General features: G+C 44.2%; 2 protein-coding genes across 8 annotated transcripts in view; one reads left to right on the top strand and one right to left on the bottom strand.

Annotated features, from left to right (window-relative positions):
* Nucleotides 1–16933, top strand: part of EXOSC8 (exosome component 8) — a 293056-nt gene extending 276123 nt beyond the window's left edge. Inside the window, exons 10-11 of the mRNA XM_069205514.1 lie at nucleotides 1277–1383; nucleotides 16713–16933. Coding sequence (XP_069061615.1) covers nucleotides 1277–1383; nucleotides 16713–16828 — 223 coding nt within the window. The 3' untranslated portion in view covers nucleotides 16829–16933. The remainder of the gene's footprint in view (nucleotides 1–1276; nucleotides 1384–16712) is intronic.
* SUPT20H (SPT20 homolog, SAGA complex component) overlaps nucleotides 16842–20379 on the bottom strand; it is a 566651-nt gene continuing 563113 nt past the window's right edge. For 3 of the 7 annotated variants that reach the window (XM_069205507.1, XM_069205510.1, XM_069205508.1), the window contains 3 exons: nucleotides 18617–18722; nucleotides 18094–18215; nucleotides 17127–17402 (listed from right to left, as the gene is read on the bottom strand). In XM_069205507.1, the coding sequence (XP_069061608.1) occupies nucleotides 17274–17402; nucleotides 18094–18215; nucleotides 18617–18722 (357 nt within the window). In that variant the 3' untranslated portion in view covers nucleotides 17127–17273. Of the gene's footprint in view, nucleotides 17403–18093; nucleotides 18216–18616; nucleotides 18723–20379 lie in introns of all 7 variants that reach the window. The other 4 variants (XM_069205513.1, XM_069205512.1, XM_069205509.1 and 1 more) reach the window with 3 other exon arrangements.

Here is a 20379-nt window from a genome sequence, read left to right as displayed (position 1 = left end):
GCTGCAGGCAAACCTGCTGGCTGAATTATGGATGGAAAACCTCTCAGCTTCTTGGACCGAATTCCCAGAAACTCGGGTTGCGCTGGAACCATCTGTAGAATCAGCTGACTTCAGGAGCTAGATTGAGAAAGATGACACCACCCCCGCACCGGATGGGGTGTATGCGAGTGAGTAGAATTCTGATTGGAATTCTTACCTTTTGTATGCTTACTTGGACTGACCTCTAGAGCAGCTACATTGACTTTGGAAATGGGATCGAGAAGAAACTGTGGCTGCGGAGTGCAACTTGGAAAGGTCCAGATGAGTTTTCTTCTGTTTGGCAACATAATTTGGGGATCTTTCACATATATTCGCTTGCTATAGTCCATAGATGTCTTGAAACATGTTTTTGGGGGAGGGGCGGCGTCATCCATTGAACACTGAGACATTTTGGAAGAATCAAGGTAAGTCTCGGAAAGACAAGGAGCTCCAGATCCGTGTCTGGTGCTGTGAAAAGAAAGGAAATGAGACCGCGTGTAGTGGGTGCCACTTATATAGGCTCTGCATGCCATTTCCAGAGTGAAATGACATCTGTGTGGAGCATATGGTGTCGCCTAGTGGCCCACTGCGCACTGTTGAAAAATCTTTTGGATCCAGACTGACACCCGGGGAACTCTTAAAGGTGAGGAATTTCCAGCTAGAAGTCTCTGTTTAGTTTTGGGTAATTACACTTGTTCAACACACCTTTACCCTGCACTTTTTCATGGCTCCAGAGGAATTGGCGAACTTGAAGTCTTGTGAGATTTATGTGGTTAGTCACTGAGGGGGCTGGGTGAACCGGTTACCTGTTAACCATATATACTCTGTTAATTGTCTTGCCTTCCGCTTACCCCCTACATCATGTTGCTTTTCATTGGAGTATGGTATGGAAGGATTGATGAGGATCTGTTCTGACACTTGATTACTGAAGAGGCAGACCCTCGTATACTAGCCATGTGATTTGCCCTTGCTATCATCACTCCCTGATGCAGATGACAAACAGGTTAAAAGCAGCAAAGCAAGTACATTTGCTAAAAATGATAATAAACTTGCATAACTACCTACATAACTTTTCCCATCACAATTGTCGCCACAGCAGGATTGCTCTGGTCATAGATTCATAAGTCCATATGAATAAAAGAGGCCATGTCTATGTAAACGAAAATTTTGGTGACTTTATATAATGACCTAGAATTATATTTAATGTGCATTCACTATAAATTATTTGTGTGAAAAAATAACGTTTTTTTATTTTAAGCACTTTGCTAATTGTTGATCCTACTGGAGAAGAAGAAAGTCTGGCAACTGGAACAATAACCATTGTGATTGATGAAGAAAATCGACTTTGCTGTGTTCATAAACCAGGTATGTAAATACACGTAATTATCACAGGTAATTGATGTAAGCCAGCAAGATGGTTGTGTGCTTTGGCAGTAACAAGTTTGAGTCTGATAAGGCCATTTCATTATTTCTTAATTCCAAAGTCGGTAAATTCCAAGATAATCAGATAGGAACATATGTGATTAAAATTGAATACAAATGGCATACTGTGGCATTAATCACCAAATTAAACAAAGTACAGTTGTTTATATAGTAGTAAACAAATGGCACACTTAAGGGTTGAGCGCTTTCCTGGGTTGTGCTGGGTGAGCAGAGCAATACCATAGTTCAGACCTGCTGCATTTTCAGCTTAAAATATACATCAGTAAATGTAAAATGATTCCTAGTGCTTAGCAACAAGTCGCTGCTAGCATGTGAAGTAGTGTCACTGTTTAATTCAGGTTGTGTATTACATAGTTGATATGATGTTTAAGCTGATTGTTGTGATATTTCTGCAAGGTTTATGGCGGTGGTGGATAAATAAAATATGGCGACCAGTTACTAATCATCCCAAGCTACTACGATGGAACAAAGCAGAACTGAATAATTCAACACTAGGCATGTGCTACATACATGTCATGATTTCGCTTTTCTGGTAGTGAATTGAAATTTGTAAAACGTGCATAGTAAAAGTGTTACTGCAGGTGCCCTCTAGCCTCATTAGGACACTGCTTTAGTCACCATTTAAAAACTTTTTTTCCACATACTTCTGTTTAGCCTTCCTGTGGATTTTGGCTTTGGAGGTCCAGCACAGCCCATAGGGAATCCCTGCAAGCTGTGCATCCACAGCTTTGGGGAGAGGGATGGACTTGAATATTGTCCATGCTTTATTGAAATGGTCTTCTTTGCTCCATTACTTACCCCTGCAGCTTTCTGTATCATAAAGATCATTACTTACCTGTGGTAAAACTCTTTCTGGTATAAGCTATCAAGCTGCAGATTCCTCACCGTTTGAATATTACCCAGCTGTCAGGCTGGCTCTGAAAACTTTTGAACAGTACCTCCATGCGCTAGTAGGTGATGCCACATGGCTCTGCACAGATGCCGCTTTACTCTGGAAAAAAATGACGTGCAGGGCCCATATAGACGCCAATCCAGCATGCTGACGTCAGATACTTTTAAGGCTGTTCGCACACCCAGATGAAGAGCCCAACTACAATTGACTTTGACAAGTGTGCAGATTCATAGACTTGGGATCTTATCTATTGGTAGAGCCCGATTCACAGAACGGAAAAGAAGTGTCTGTGGTTGGATAGTGTCTGTACTGAAAAGGGCATTACCAAAAGTAAGCATCTTGTTCTTTTGATAGAGACTTCTAGCCGCACATTCTGCACCTTTTGAGTTGATACCAGAACAGTACTTATTAGGAAGCGCGTCTGTGAAGTGGCTCAAACCAAAAAGTCCTGCAGGACCAAGAGGGAGAAATGCCCCTCTCTGTGAACCTGGCTGTCTAGACCGTAGTACTCCATGAACGTATGGGCCCCCACATAGCTACTTGACAGATGTCCAGGACAGGAACAACACACACCAATGTAGTGGATGGTAGCAGCTTTGCCCCTGGTGGAACGAGTGTACAGTCTTTCTGAAGGCAACTTTTTGCTCAGTGTGTAGCAGACTTTGATGTTAAGTTTGTTCCAGCGGATGATTGTCCCAATTCTGCACAACTTTGCCTTCTATCACAAAACCCCACAAAGAGCTGATTTTCTACCTGGATTTGGCTGGTACAATTGATGTAAAAGCTCAGTGCTTCTCTGGGGTCCATGTGATAGTCTCTAATCTTCCTCCTTAGAGGGATGAGGCGAATCACAGAATGAGGGCAGGGTGATGGATTGTCCGATGTGGAACTGCATCACAAGTTTTGGAAAGAAGAATGCCTGCGTCCACAGAACCAGTTTGTCTGGAAAGATAGCAGGTTAACTCAGTCAGATACTCAGTCACTTTCCGCACCAAGGTGATGCCAAAGAGAAACACTGTTTTCAGGGAGAAAAGCTGCAAAGAACAGGAAATATGTGAGTACCAAGTTAATGTCTGTCCCACTGTGGCTTGTGAAAAAGAGAAGGGAGAAAATAATTGTTGCAGGCATTTAAAAAAAAACTCAACACAACTGGTGATTCAAACAACAAAGGTTGGTCTAGCAACTGTAAAAAGGCCAGAGGGTACCCTTCAACTGTGTCCAAAGCAAAGCCTTGCCGGGCAAGAGACATAACACACACCCTGGAGGGGGTCAGTCTGCTGCACCAAACCACACATTTGTCCCAGCGCTAGCTGACATCAGCCAGCTCTGGATGATGGGCAAATCTGTTGAGCTGTCAACCATCAGTCTCCATGCATCAAGGTAGACATTGTGAAGGCCCGGGTGTAGACCCCTGACCTGTTACTGCAACAGCAGATCTTCCTGGATGTGCAGCCTGATATGAACCTGAATACTGAAGCGCAAGACATCTGGCTACCATACTCTTCTTGTCCAATCTGGGGGGCTTTAAGCATAACTTGGGCACAGCCAGTCCTGATCTTCTTCATAACTCTGGGAAGAAGAGATGTTGTCAGGAAGGCATAAAGGAGTCCTGAGATCCAGTCTTGGTGGATCACGTCTTCAGTGAGAGAATTCTTGGAAACTCTAACATGCTGAATTGCTGATGGAATGAAGACCTTTAATGCCAGGCAGATGGCCCAGAGTTCCAGAAGGTTAATGTGATGTCTAGCCTTTGCCAGCATCCAGAGACCTGTGATCTCTGTCTCTCCCAGGTGGCTGCCCCAACCCAGAAGTGATGCATCGATCACCACTGTCACTCTGGGTGGAGTAGGGAGAGGGGTCTCCTGTTGACTAAATCATGGTACAGTAACCACCAGTGCAGGTTTGTGCAGTCTTTTTGAAATCTGAATGTGGTTGGAAAGGTATCCTTAATGTTGGGCCTACAGAATTCAGATTCCACTAGAGAACCCATGAATGCCACGTGGAGTGCTTGGCCAGCAGAATGGAGGAGGCCATCTGTCCCAGCAGCCACACTCGACCTTGTTGAAATCCAGGACTGAGGCTGAATGATCAGGACTGTAGTGTGAATGTCCTGGACTTGCCTCTCCATGTGAAAGGCACAAAACCGAACTGTGTCCAGAATGGCTCCGATGAAATGTTTGAGAAGGAATCGGTGTGACTTCAGGATGTTCATCGTGAACTTCATAGTTGATAGGATGTTTGCTGTATTGTAGCGGTGGCTGACGACTGTCTGGGGTGAGCTTTCCTTCAACATCCAGTCAAGGTAGGGGAAGACTGGTACCCTAGACCTCCGAACATGAGTTGCCATCACTTTCATGAACACAGTTGAAGGGCACTGGTGAGACCAAAGGGAAACACAACGAACTGGAAATGTTCCTGACCCACCTCGAACTGCAGGTAGCACCAATGGGCCAGAAGATTGGATATATGAAAAGTGACGTCCTTCAGGTCCAATGTCCGAATTCAATTGTGGTGGCCAACAGGACCTGGACCAGTGTGAGCATCTTGAGCTTCTCCTTTTGGAGGACGGTCTTGAGAGGGCATAGGTCTGCAATAGATAATAGCGGGAGAAGAGCTCGGAGATCTTCCGGGATGCCTGAGAGGACTTGAGCCACTGAATCCTGAAGAGCGTGGGGATAGAGGCCCAGCATGCAACAGGCATTCACATACGTGAGGACCAAGCTGGGAGAAGGTAATTCCCTCTTCCAAAGATCTCCACTCACTTAAACACGCTTGGGGAGAGAGGGGAAGTATTCATAAAGGTATTCATGTTTGTCCGACCTGCACCACCAAGATTTGAGGGGAAAGGGTGTAGACAAAATAAAATTCAGGATTGCCCCTGCGCTACCAACATTTTAGGGGTGATAGGGTGTAGAGGAAAAAAATGCAGGGTGGCCCAGGACAGGGCGGAGGCATTTCGCACTTTGGCAATGGACTGTGGGCCAACCCCCCACAGAGCTCGACAGATGTTATGAAAATAACTTTGACCTAAAACATTTACGAAACTGTTGCCAGATTACTGTATTATTACTAGCAATAAGCTTTAAAGAAATGTATAGGCTAAAAGTCCATTTTTGGAAGTAAGCAGTATGTATAATGGTTCTTGCCACAATAATGGGACAGAGGGTGCATTGTTCTTGGCTGCTGATGAGATACGGTTAATTTTACACTAATGAAATGCAACACCTGTGCTGCATTTGTTACATTGGATCATACCAATCCTTGCTGTCTATGTGAAAGAAGCAGGTGTAGGGTGTGGTCCCTCCATTTGAGTCTGTTCTAGAAGGGCGTTCACAATCTGGCGTACTGCCATGTTTCTCATCTACTATAAGGGTAAGCTCATTGGGGTTCCTCAACGATCATCACTGTCTCGTATTAACAAACAACATACCTGTCCTCTCTTTATACTAATTTTAATCTGGCTAGACAAATACGTTCAAAACTGTCTGGCTCACTTCCATAATTGTCTGTTGGCTTTATATCAGCCTACATTTTCCTGAGGCATATTGACAGCTAGACTGCAACTTTGCTGACTGGAGGAGGAAGGTGTAGTGGCACTTCTTCATGTGATTAAACAGATTAGAAGTCCCCTCCCTGTTCTGTGTACCTAACAGTTAAATCCCTGGGTGTCGCCCTGGATCACAATCTCACGTATAACACCCAGATAAGTGCAGGTTCAGCTCTAGCTTTAACATTTTGCGTCTTCTAGGTGGGCCCTCACTTTTCTCTTAAAATAGGTTCATACCTCACGTATTTTATCCAAGCTGTAAGTTTGCAACAGCCTATACTGCTTGCTAACGCTCTCTTGAAATTGCGAAGAACAGTGCAGGATTTGCTTAAAAGTGTTTTTAATCAACCAGATTACTCCTGTTGGATGCATCGTTTTTGCCATTGCTCTAGCTAGAGATTTTGTGTGCAGGCACTGCCTTAGGTTTGGGCGAGGGGGATCTTTCTTTTGAAGAAAAAACCTGCCAGTTACATCACGTTGAGCCTTTGCATTCTGGAGGACTTTAAAGAACTTCCATATTTGTCAAGCACAGTAGTGATGGCCTCTCTCCGCACTTTTTTATTCAACTGTGCTTAGTGCAAAGAAGTCAGCAACAGGAAACATCACGCTTTACAAGAACTACATAAAATAAAAGGAAAAGTTAGCAAAATGGTCATTTTTCTGCTTCAGTCCCAGATGATGGACTGCACACGTCAGTACTGCTCAAGAATGAAGTAAAGCAATAGTACATTGTTTTGAGGAGTTAGATATCATCAACTCCACTACAGCATCTCGTCTTCTTTTCTGAACTTTTTAAAGGAATTCTCTGGTTTGCCACCAGATCAGTCTTGAAAAGACGAAGCCAAGAAAGAGGACTCATTTCCCATCACTGGATTTCCCACCCTCAGCACCCTGCGCTCCTCCCTACCTTCCAGGACCTACTTAATGGTGCAGAGAGGATGCGTAACAAAGGCAAGTCTGTCTTGTACCTGAACCCAGCCCAGTGCCAGGAACCCTGGTTCTTCTCCTACCTGACTGCTGCTTTGCTGTTGAACCATACGACACAACAAGCATTCACAAGTGCCTCCTGCAAGTTCTCATGCACTCCCTCACCCCCTACGCCCACAGCACCTCACTCACACAGACGAACCACACATGTCACATTTGCATGCATGCTCCTCAACACCTGCTCACTCACCAAACACACCACAGAGATATGGGAACTACTACACTACCATGCTCTGGACTTGGCTCTTCACAGAAATATGGCTAAACCCAACCTGGGCGCAGAACATCACTACAGCCACAAGATTGCCAGACAAGCCCACGAGCACAAGCACGCAGGTGGAGTCAACATTATATTCAAAGATACCATGAGCTGCACCACCTGCAATGACCTCCCTACGGCTATATGTTATACTTCATGTTCAAGATATGTATCACAGCTAATTTCTAATGGGGCAGAACCCTGGTACGCAAACCACCAGGGATATTACAGACTCTCACAATCCCTCATCATCAGAACCTTAATTCTACTTGGAGACCTTAACTTTCATCTAGAGGACTGCACTGAAACTCTATGGCCTTCTAGAAAACCTCAGCACGTTAACAAACCCATCTACAGTGCAACACACCATTTTCTTGATTAGACCCAATTTTCTCTTCCGCAGCATCACAGTTGACAAGCCAGCATGCATGACCTGGACAGACCACGCATGTATCAGTTTGAACATACCCATCCGCACCACCACAGACCTACCACTACTGGAACTGCATTACAGAAGAGGAGTGCGCTTCTGCCCTCAGCGCACAGGCCTGAGTACAGCAGAATCTTGTCAAAAGCCATCAAGAACCTCCACCGCTGGATCACTGCTTGCGGTGACACCATGGCTCCCCTCAAGGGCGACCCAACAGCAAGAGCCCAACCAGCTGGTGCACAGAGGACCTCCGGCTGATGAAACACCATTGCAAGCAACTGCATATCACCTCCTCCCAAGACCTTTGCACCGAGCTCTTGTAATTAGTCTGGAACAAAATCAACTTCATAAACAGCAACTCCGACCTTCAACCAGACCCAGTCACTGATGCACTAAAATTTCCATCACGGCCAAAGAACAAACCTTGATGTTGTGGCCACCTGTCAAAATCACTGCTATCCTGAAGACCATCCACTGGGGACCCCATCTGACCATTGCCTCCACCACAGGACTCCTACCAATTAGCAAAGCAACCATTCCTCCATGGACTCGCCTGGAAACATGCTGCCACCGTGCATCTGTTCAAGTAACCATCTGCTGACCCAGCCATGCTTTCCAGCTACGGATCCATCTCCTGGCTACCATATCCAGCAAAGGTCTTACAAAGACTACTCAACTGACGCCACACTGACCACCAACGCCTCCATTACATGCAGTCCAGATTCAGACCCAACCACAGTCCAGAAATAGAACTCATCATCACGAGAAACATCTGCTTGATCCTTGACAGAGTAGACACAGAGGCCCTCATTTATCTGGTCCTCTGTACAACATTTGACACCCCACCCTCATCAGGCACCTGCACGAGATTGGCATAGAGCACAAGTTGTCAGCCTGACAGCCTACTCCTCAAAAGCCTGCAAACTCTTATGTGGTGTGCTTCAAGGTTCATCGGTCAGCATCACCTTCTTCAACACATGCGTGATCCCTCTGGCCAACATCATTTGTGCACACAACATCAGCATCTTCTCCTACGCCCATGACATGCAAATCATACTCTATCTTGGACAAGACCCTCAACACACGAAACATGTTTGCCACCTGCATTCCCAAAGTCACTAATTGGCTGAAAGCCAAGTGTCTCAAGCCATCACCGACAAGACCGAAGTAGTGATCTTCAGCAAGAACACCACACCTTGGTAAACCTACTTCTTATAGAAGTTGAAATAGAATTACCCATACAAATTGAGAAGCTGCACTGAGCAGAACACTTGAGGAGTGGCATATAATGCAGAACCCTATGCCAGAAGATTTCAATGACTGGGTTAGAGTGGCAGTCAAAGAGATTGTCCTATTAGAACATACGGGGTGCACGAGATCTAAGGCATCTACACCATGTTTTTCTGAGGAATTAAAAGCTCTTAGAAGATACTGCCATAGGCAAGAACATAAGTGAAGGGCTACCCCCATCAAGGGGGAGAGAACTAAACACAAATAGCTAATTGTTATTTATAAACTGGCTATTGTGAAGGCTAAATCTGTTTACTACACAAGCAACATTTGCTCATCAATAAACACCCCTAATGAGCTTTTCAAGGTGGTAAAAGCGCTCTGGAGAATTTACATAGTTTTTGTAAGTGTTGCAGCTTATCTTAAGGATAAAATTATTAAAGGTTTCTCAGAATTCAATTTTAAGGAAGAGGGAATTCCTCCCGTATGGGTAGCAGGGAACTGTAAAATAGAAGAAACTTCTGATACTCTATCTTCTTTCCCCCCTCCCCCCAATAACTTGCAGACAAACTACGAATTTACCTAATGCAATTGACATCTGGGTCCCCTGAGGACCCTTGCACCCCCACTCCCCCCCCCCCCCCAAAGTTCTGTAATTAGTATCGGATCTAATAACTAATTGCTTGGGAAAGGTTCTAAAATCAAGTAATTAGAACAGGAGTCTTTGCTCAACTGTGGAAGGAGGCTATCATCCTCCTTTAAAAAAATAAATAAAAAAAAAGCCAAATGGAGCTCCACATGACCTTAAAAATGCACACCCTATCGTGCTCTTGCCTGCGCCAGCCAAAATACTGGAAAGGCACATGATTGAGATCCTGGCAGAATTCATTGCCAATCAGCACCTTCTGCTTCCTTCCCAAAATGGCTTCCACAGTTGTCACAGCACCAAATCTGATGTCAAGTGGACCAGGGCAGCACTGCCATCCTAGTGATGGTGGATCTATCTGGCGTTTGATATGGTGTCCCGAACCCACTTGGTGAATAGATTGCACCAGGCAGTGGTAAGGGACACTGCTCTGGCCTTACTGAGCGCTTTTCTTACCATCAGAACCCAGATGGTCAGCTGTGGCAACTACACAGTACCCTCTTTTCAGTTCCCATGCAGAGTACTTGAAGGGACCTCACTTAGCCCCACCTTATTTAATATTTATGTTGCACCACTAGCAACCTTGGTGTGATCTTTTGGTTTCCAGGTCTCGTCTTTGGCAGATCATTGTTTCAATGTTTGAGGATATGCATGCTCTGGTAGAGAAGTTCAAACAATGCATGTTGGACAATGGTAGCTGGATGAAGGATGTAGGAAGCTGGCTCGGTGCACACTATACCTCATTTTAGTATAGACCAGGGGTTCCCCAGAGCCTAAAGTAGATTACGCTAAAGCTCTCTTTTTTGCAGTTAGGCTTATCAGAGGGTAGAGAAAAGCATGTGTTGTACATACACAGTCAAGAAATGAGGCACACACTCGATGACCAACTCCAGGCCAATTGTTTTATATTGCAAAAATATATTTTGTTACTTTATTACTAAGACCAGACAAACTTTGTTGCAGGTAAGTACAATTGTCAATAGGTATCAAGCATATGTATCAAATGTACTTTGTTTTCTGCATATAAAGCAGTTTATAAGTAAGCAACACTTCTCTGTTTCTATTTTAGGGGCATTACAGAGGGCGGAGGGCAGTAGCCGATGACTAAGTGTCCCTGAGGGTGGCTTCACCCTTCCAGTGCCAACTCCCTTTGGGAATGAGGGCACATTCCTAACCCTATTGGTCCCTACCCTCCAAAACATGATGGAGAATTATGTAAAGGAGGGGGGGGGGTGGAAGGAGAGAGAGAGTCACTTCGCATCTGGACACCTTAGGGGTGGTCCTAGCTGCAGTGGTCACTCCTCCCAGTTTTACCTAATTTTCCTACAGGACCTGCCGCCAAATGTGGGGCTTGCTCTGGGGGTGGGGGGAGGGGATCCCCACTAACTGGAGTGCCCTGGAATAGGAGGCTTGAGCCTTTGAGACTCACCAAGTGTTATAGTTCCTGCAGGGGCATGGGGGGGGACAGGGTGGAGGAGGAGGGGTGAGAGGCATCCCCACCCAGAGCTGGCTTTGTTTCTGACCCCAGAGAGCAGAAAGGACTAGATGCATCAAAGCTATTTGCATTCGTAATCGGTGCGAATTGCAAAATTCCACCGTTTGCGAATGCACAAATGCCTTTCAAGACTTATGAAAGGCATTCGCAGTGCAATTTCAAGAAATCGCTAAAATAGCGACTCCCTGAAATCGCGACTCCATTTAGGGAATCGCAAACTGCGATTCTCTAAATAGGGAACCGCAAATAAGGAATTCCTATTTGCGATTTCCAAAGCACATGCATCATGCATTTTCCTAAATGCGAATTGGGCATTTAGGAAATGCAATTACCACCAAATCCAAGTTGGTGGTAACCATGTGCAATTTTAAAAATGCATTTTTAAAAATGACATGTAGCGCACACATGCCCCTATGGCATGTGTGCGCCTCATATGTCCACTGATATTTTTTTGGGGGTGCACCAAAGGGGGCCTCAGGCCCCCAGCACCCTGGGACTTGCAATACCTAGTTTGTGAATTCCTAATAGGAATTCGCAAATTCAGAAATGCAAAACCATTTGCACCAAGAATGGAGTCCCATTCCCTAATTGCGATTCGGTAATAGTGATCGCGACTCTTAAGAAATCGCTATTACCGATTGCAATTTTCATACATCCCCTTTTGCATTTCTTAAATAGCGATTTCTTAAAAATTGCTATTTAGGAAATGCAAACCGGGTTTATGATGCATCCTAGCCCAAAGGCTCTCACCTAATTGGGTCAGAAACGTGTCTGTTAGTGGCAGGCTGGCATAGACTGGCCAGTCCTGCACTAAAGGGTTGGGCAAAATACAGGGGGCATCTCTAAGATTCCCTCTGTGTGCATTTTACAATAAATACAACACTGGCATCAATGTGGGTTTATTGTGCTGAGAGGTTTGATACCAAACTTCACAGTCTTCAGTGAAACCATCATGGAGCCATTACTTTGTAATGACAGGCTCGCAGCCCATGTACTCGGTATGACCACGCTGCACTTACAATGTCTAAGAATGGACTCAGACATTATTGGGGCATATTGCTCATACGGGTATGCCCTCACCTGTGGTAGATTGCATCCTGCCTTAGGGCTGTAAGGCCTGCTCGAGGGGTGACTTACCTATGCCTCAGACAGTCATTTGTGGGCATGGCATCCTGAGAGGGATACCATGTTGACTTTACCTTTTTCTCTCCACACGCACACACAATCTGCCATAGCAGTGTGCATGGGTTTGGTGAGGGGTCCCTTTGGGTGGCATAATACATGATGCACCCCTTAGGGACCCTCTCTGGTCACAGTGCCCTTGGTACTTTTACAAGGGACTTAGCTGTGTGTCAGGGGTGTGCCAATTGTGGAAACAATAGTACAGTTTAGGGAAAGAACAGTGGTGCTGGGGCCTGGTAAACAGGTTGCAGGTTTGCAGCACACACTCAGTCAAGTTAGCATCAATATAAGGCAAACGTGTTGGGGTGGTGACTAACCATGCCAAAAGGGGCACTTTCCTACAAAGGAGAACTGTTTAAAACTACATTTTTAAAAAAAGACAGATTATGGTCTTTGGTGCCAGGCAGTCCATGTGGTCTGAGCTATGGTGGTAAGAGACATGTGGCCAACTACCCACCTAAGTTGTCACAGCAAAGAACCGAAGGATTATTTTTGATAACAGGTTACCCTTGGACTCCAAGGTCAATTAGTACTTGTTTCTATATTCCCTAAGACTCTGAGAAAAGTATTTCTTTTCATTCCTCCAGAACTTAGAATGGCAGTGGCTATTGCTCTGGTGACATCTCGGCTCGATTACTGTAATTCACTTTATTTATTTAAACATCAACAGACTCCCTCAGGAAACTTCAGGTGATTCAAAATGCGACAGCCTGAATCCCACAGAGTAGGCATGCAGTCACTTCACTGGTTACCCATTACACAGAGGGTGAACTTTAAAGCCCTTTATATGGGACACAAGGCTTTGCACCAGCGTGGGTCTCTTCCCCTCAGGCCAGATTTTTAGTGGTATTTTCCCTCAAGACAATTAAGTTCCTCATCTCTGAGGAAGGTGGTCATACCTAAGTTTAGGAAGACTAGATGAGGAGGCTGTAGCTTCTTGGTAGTGGCTGCCAAACTCTGAAAAAACGCTGCCATTTCACATAGCCAGCTTTGATTCCCAAATGGCTTTCCGGAAACAAATTAAGACATGGTTATATTTCCTCTTATAATTTAATCCTCCTTTAGTGTCGCTTTTTTCTACTGGTAGCGCTTTGACACCTGTGGGCATAATGCACTTTATAAACACTACAACTACTTGGGACTACAGCTGATGGCCGGCCCAACTCTGGCCCACATCAACCACCGAAGTCAGATGCCTCGGAATAATCATCGACAACAAACTGGATATGGCTGCACAAGTCTCACTGCATCTACCTCCTGAACATGCTAAGGAAGATTTTCAAATGGCTCCCAGGCAGTACTAGAAACACAGCCTCTCACACCCTAGTCACCAGCACGTTGGGCTGTGGGAACACCAGGCAACTCAGTAGAAGAATGCAAACCATCTTAAATTTTGCAGCCAGACTCCTCTTCAACCACCCACACAGAACTCGCATCACACTTCAGAGGGCTTCTCTGGGTTTTGATGCACAAACCAAATAATTTCAAACCCTTCACACCCACTCATTCAAACACTACACAACGCATGCTTCACATCCCTGAACAGTCAAATCTCCTTCCACCCAGACATCTCCATTCCATGGGACCCCTACTCACACACCCCCCAATGCATACAAATAACCTAATCAGGAGGACATATGTTCTATTATATCGCTTCTACAGCTTGGAAAAACTTCCCACTCCACATCAAAGTCACCTAGAAGTGACCACAGGAGTAAGTAGCTCACTGACTACTACCCCTCACTTCACTTAATGCCCCTAAATTGAGTTTTTGGGGATTCCCCATTCCCCCCAATACCAGGACCTTATACTGGACACAAAAGGAGTGGACGAAGAAGACTGCTGACCCGAGAACCACAACTGACTTTGCACCAACCCTGCCAGCCTGCCCGCTGCACCCAGCACTTGTGGAGCAACAGACCTGCTGCTTTGCAGACTACAAGAAACCAGGAGAGCTGGCAGTGCTTCGCTAATCTCCAGAACTCCCTTGGAGCTGCTTCCCTGCATCTGTAGGCAACCAAAGAAGAACTACGAGGACCCAGGACTGCCAAAACCCAATGCCGGATATCACCACTACACCAGAGCCTCCTAACCTGAGCTGAAGTGGGCCAACAGCATCAGCGTGGTTCCCAAACCCTCCAGAGACGAAGCGCACCTTGAGTGCGCCCACTGTGGACTTCCTGACGGCTCTTGTAGTCTCTGCCTGCATGCCCCACCTCTACTCCAATTGCGACCGCGTCTAGTGTCGGAGACCCAACAGTCCACTGCACCTCTTCACTTGGCCTCCCTGGACGGAGGAGAAGAGGTCCACTGTTGTCCCTACGTCCCCAAGCATCGCAAGAACTGAACCCCTTTGGTGGTTCACCCAAACTGGACTTCCAGTCCCTACCTGCAGCATCTCTGTAACCGGACCTTTCCACATTGAAGTGAATGGTACACTTGACGCCTTAACACATTTCTGCACCCAGACACCCTAGACCTTCCCGACCTGTTGGTGTGGCCTTGGACCTTGCCCCATACTCACCTTAAGTCCTGAAGAAAAGTCCTATAAGTTGCTGTGGAGTACCTGTTTGCCGTTCATGTTTTCTCTCCCATAGGGTAACATTGCAGCTACAGAAAAATGCACGAAGTGTCAACTTTTGAAAACTGTAAACATTTGTAACAAAAAAAATACCTGATTACGATGATGCTGGTATCTGTACCTAAATTTATATAAAAGTATTATTTTTTTATGAATTGGTGTTGGATTTATTTATTGAGTGTCTCACTTGCTGTCTGTGTTTGCCTTACATGCTTAGCACCACCCTCTGATATGCCTAACTGCTCGCCCACAACACCACAAAAGAGAACATTTGGGGGCGTCATTTGTGCCTCTAATTCCTTTGGGGTTTGCCTGGACTGTCTGTACAATGTACCTCTTTTTGGTCCACTATATAAAGAGCCAGCTTCCTACATTATGTAACACTAGGCTTTGAGCACTGGAAGACCGAACATTAATCTAGAAAAACAGATTTTAAAGCTCCTCTATGCTGCTGTTCTATGCTGGTACCCCACAAAAACAGATACGCCTGTTAGGATCCCTGACCAAGATATGGTCTTTATCTTTACATCTTCTGTAGATTTGCGTCCTTGAATTGCTTGCTATCTCAAAATGCCTCTTCTGTATTGCTAAAACCCTACATGAAAGGTTAACCCTAACCTAAAGCTTTGAGTTGCTGCCTCTCCTTTTTTCTTCGAATTACCCTTCCCATCCTCTGCATGCCTCTTTTTCCAGAGTTGCATTCTCTAATCACATGCAGGTTTGCCTTAATTTTTATTATTGTATTTCTGCAGATTTCTTATCATTTCAAAGATAAAAACTTCTCCTTCCTTTTGAAGGTTATGCCACTGCAACCTACCGATAATACCTTATTTTTTAATAGTTGCAATCCCACCAACAATGTGCATGAACTCACATAATATTCCCAACTAATTATGACTTCTATAAACGACGTCCTCCGCAAAGAAATTGCAGTGAATGTGTGGAAGGTTTCCTTGAGAGCACAATTCCAATCCCACGAACCACGAGACTAACCAGGAACCTTAGCATGTTGCATGGCATAAAGTGTTTAAACGCCTCGTCTGATGTGTACATGTCATATAAATGGCACACCTAACCCCATGTTATTTTATCTACTACTAGAGTCAATGCATTGAATGGTTTTCTTGAAAGCCCAATTACGTTCCAGAGCACCGTGCTTCATAGCCTAACACTCTTCAACACCTCGTCAGGAGTGTCCAGCTGTATATAAATTGAGTTGTAATACACCAGCACAGTCCTATACGGTCTCAGCTGTGCTTAGTTTGTATTACGAAAGATCTCTGGGTCATGCCCAAATTAAACTCTACTGCAGTGTCCTGGGAAAAGAGAATACCAAAGCCTGCCCTTTGAAACAAAAATGCCAGTCATCCGCTTTGGAACAGTGACTACTAAACTGACCTAAGGCAGAGAGGAGCCTCCTAGTTAAAGACCAGATCTTTTGCCTTCGTCCATCAAGGAATGCAAAAAATACAACCTAGAGTCTTTATAGGATTGCCAAAAAGAATATCCGGTTGGGGCTTTTTTCTGTTTCAACCTCCTGCTCTTAGGTATTTGTGGGTAGCATGCTGAACTTTACAAAACACCTAAGAATACAGCAGAACCAATGTGCTCGCTGGCAACGTGTGCCTGAATTTAACTAAAATGTTGCGTCAGGCCTTGCCTCAAAGGAGCAAGCATCAGAAAAACCGAGGCATAGTGCATCTCGGGAATGACGTCCTGCTGCCAGTGGAATTACTAAACATTAACTAGGGATAGGTGTTACTAAAAAGAATACATGTATAGAAAAGGCACACAACACACCAATATACATGTCCTAAACTCCAAAGGATAGGAACAATCAACGTATCCTCTCGGAATTGCATCAAACTGAAGAGTGCTGTGCACATCTACTGTCATTTGTGGTAACACGTTAGATGGGATGACGTTCACAATTATTTTGAGAAAAGTGACTAATTGAGATGTATGCAAACGAGTGATCTCATCCATTATGTTTTTTTTTTAGGTGGCAGTCCCCTCACGGGCGAAAATCTTCAGGATTGTATTAGTCGAGCTATCACGAGGCACAAAGAAGTTAAGATGCTAATCGATAAAATAATTGAAAGTATCAAGGCAAAATAAAGAAGACGCAAGATTGTTTTCATTTTTTCTATTTTAAAAACAAACTTATTAAAAAAGTAATCACAATACTTTTGTACTAAATAAACAAAATGCCGTTGCTACAAAGAGTCTTTTTCATTTATGTCTCTTACACATCACAGATGCCTGGCATGGCAACAAAAACGCGTTGTTAAAAAAAATATATGTGTATATGTAGATCTCATCTCCATGTGCTCGCGATCACTTCCTGTTCCCCAGTGAGGTGACCATTGCCGACTTCCAGTTCCACTTTTGAAATGCTGGAAGTGCAGCCTGTGATAGCCATCATGATTTTCCATATGTATGTTCTTCTCATCATCTTAAGTTCTAAAAACACTGATTAAAAAAATCTTATCCTGCCTTCCCCCTCAAAAATACTTGGAGTTTTTTTTTTCTTGTTTCGATGAAAGAGAACGATATGAAAACATCAGGATTTGGACTCGTTTGATGTGGTTCGCTTCTTTTTACTTTTTGCTTGGCTGTCGGAATGGTGATGTCGTTGCTGAGCTGTTTGTGCTGCCGCCATAGCCATTTGATGCTGCAAGAATTGCAACTGCTGTCATGGGGACGAAGAAAAACCTAATTACTTATTTCATCAACACATAATGACATGAATAAGTAAGAAAGAATATGGAACCTAAAGGACTGAAGGGAAAGGGGAATATCACATACTGATACAATGGACACATTCAAGCAGCGCCAATGGCACGGGAGCCTGCTCAGGGGACAGTCTCAAATAACCGATCAAGAAACTTCACAAATTTAGTGAAAAGTGCTCCTTAAATCTCTGCTGCATTTGATGCAGCAAACAAGCAACTTAAAGTAATCCCTTCGAAGTAGAAGGGGAGATGGATTTGCTCTATCCCAGGCAGTAAGAATTACACCCCAATCGAATGCTGTGCTGCGACTTCATTCACTGCAGCAGGAATTATTTGTTGAATGAACCGTTAGGTAGCTGCTTGCATTTTGGAATGCAGTCACGCCTGGCAGGGCTCCTTTCATGTGCCGGAAGCACTACTGGAATGTTGTTAAAGGGCTTAAAAAGTGCTCCAACTTGATAGAAAATTTTGAAAACCTCTAGTCCCTTAAGAGCTCCAATGGCCTGAATGTCTTTAAAACCAAAGGGGCAGCATTAATTTAGGGCACCAGAGGACTAGGGGTCCAGAATATCATCCTTGAGAGTTCTCTGAGAAAGGTGTGGTGCCAAGAAATCTAGTTTTTGATACTCAGAGAAGTTGCTGGATTACTTGTATCTGTTGCTGCTGCAAGGCCTGTTGCTGCTGCTCTTGTAAGGCAGAGGAGAGCTGGAGTCTCTGCTGAGGAGGCCCTTGCCCGGGTCTATTCACGGCAGAGCCGGGTTGAGACAACACTACGGAAAGGAGAAGGGGAGAGCAGGCAGGTCAGGAAAGGAAAGGCAGACATGGGAATAGAAAAGGGATCAGTGGAATCTATTAGAAACTATGCCAAATAGATGCACGCAGTAGGAACGTTTGTTAGTTGATGCATGCAGTTAGATAATGGAAGTGCCGGAGACATGAAACACTTACATACCTCATACTGGACTTTAGGGCATAATTCAAGTTTTGTATCAAAGCTCTTGCGTAAATTTCAAGCAGTTTTCTATTTATATTAAGCAAGGCACAGGACTGCACATGCTTCCACAAATTATTGCATCTTACCAAGATTATCAAGTGTAAAACTTATGCTGAAATCTCTGTGCTCTGTTCCAGTATGAAACCTATTACATGGGGAGGTTGGTCGGATACATACCGGCTGCTTGAGGTGGCATGAAGCTCCCTACACCAGCTAAATTAAGAACAGCACCTTGTTGAGCAGCTATAGCCTGGTCTTGGTTGATAAATGCTTGTTCCAAACCCTGCAATAAAAGAAACCAGTCTGTATTAAATGAACCTTATTGCAGTCAATTAGAAACCCAATATTCTGATTCTAGCAAACCAACGTGGTAATTTTAACATTATAATGGTATCAGGGACCTGATATATTTATTATAATCTTTGGCAGGCATGACAATGGCCATATGGCATATTAAAGAAATTGGCTCTTGCCTCTCTTAAGGCCCCTTAACTTCACTGTAATTTATATGGTCCCCACCGTTGAAGTATGCCATGGACTAGTGGAGATCACCGCCAAATTCTCTTTTGTAAACTAACCAAATTTTGCTTACACTACAATGCAAAATGTAGGCCAATAGATTTCTTCCTGTTGGTCTTGCTTCCTCTGGCCCTGAAATAATGTGCATCAATACATAGGTACAGATAAACTAATCTTTCACGCATGGGGAGAGCTGAACTGCACTGTATTTACAAAGATATGGTTCAGTTCAGCTTTATTCCTTTGACGCACTTGTGGCTGCCTAATGCCAACACATACCCTCTTGTGCCATGGTGCAAGAGGTCATGCGTTGTGGACAGGACTGTTTTTGGGCAGGAAGGGTTTGTGGAGAAAAACAATCATTAGAGGTGCATTCCTCTTTGTATTTGTGCTGCAGAAAATATTTCTCATTGGAAGGTGTGGTAGGTGCAACATTTTAGCACAAATTCAAGTTTACTGACTTTAGTAAACCTGGATTTGTGTCAAAGTAAACGGGTGGATTCAGGGAAACAACCATGCTCACCCCACATAACGCCTCCCCGATTAAGGCTAATGCAAAGCACTGCATTGCATTACTTTGCAGGTGGGAATTGGAGCAAGGCCCCACAAATATCGTGTTTTGTGGATTTCTAAATGTCACCAAAGCAATTGTGCTGCCTTGCACTGTCCTTCCTTCACGCAAGTGTTAGCATGTGTTCATTTAATCTGGGTGGTAATGTTTGCTGTAGAGGTTAGGAAGTTAAGCAAGTTGTTCTACTTTAAGAAATATAGTTTTTTCTTATTTTCATGAAAAGGAAAACGACAAAGTATGTTTTTGTGCTGATGGATAGACTTCTCATTTTTATGGTTGCATGTCCTTAGATTTTGACCAAACCTGTTTGACTGTTGTTACCAGGGCTTGCTTACTAACAAGCAGCAGTTTATCGGAAGCATTAAAGCAGAAATATCTGTATAAAAAAAAAGTCAAATAAATTTCACATTTCAAGCACTATTGTGCAGAACCTCAACACATAAGTTCTCTATTACGTCAGAGGGTAAAGGCAAATGTGAACTATTCATAACCGACTTCTACTCATGTCACACAATTCAGATTCATAATTAGCCCAATAGTATTATGTGGCAAATCAAAATACAATGACTAGTGTGTGTTTTAGTGATGCAAGCATAAAAAGGAGAGGATATACTTATATAATAAACTGATTCTGGAGAGTGTTGGGCACGCAGAATGCTTTGAGAACTGTGCACCATAACCTCTGACGTGTGAATTTATCACCCAATGAGCGTGACAATCAGGCAGATGTACTGAGGGCCCTCATGCATAAAGTGAACTAAGATAGCAGAGCTGGACTTTGATGTAAGGTGGCACTAAATGTACACCCCTTTTTAGGTCGAGCCTGCGACAGTGCATGCACTCCTTGCGA

This window comes from Pleurodeles waltl, chromosome 8 (assembly GCF_031143425.1).
Source record: "Pleurodeles waltl isolate 20211129_DDA chromosome 8, aPleWal1.hap1.20221129, whole genome shotgun sequence".
NCBI lineage: Eukaryota > Metazoa > Chordata > Amphibia > Caudata > Salamandridae > Pleurodeles > Pleurodeles waltl.
The sequence above is the reverse complement of the archived record's forward strand: the minus strand, read 5'-3'. Positions and strand labels throughout refer to the sequence as shown.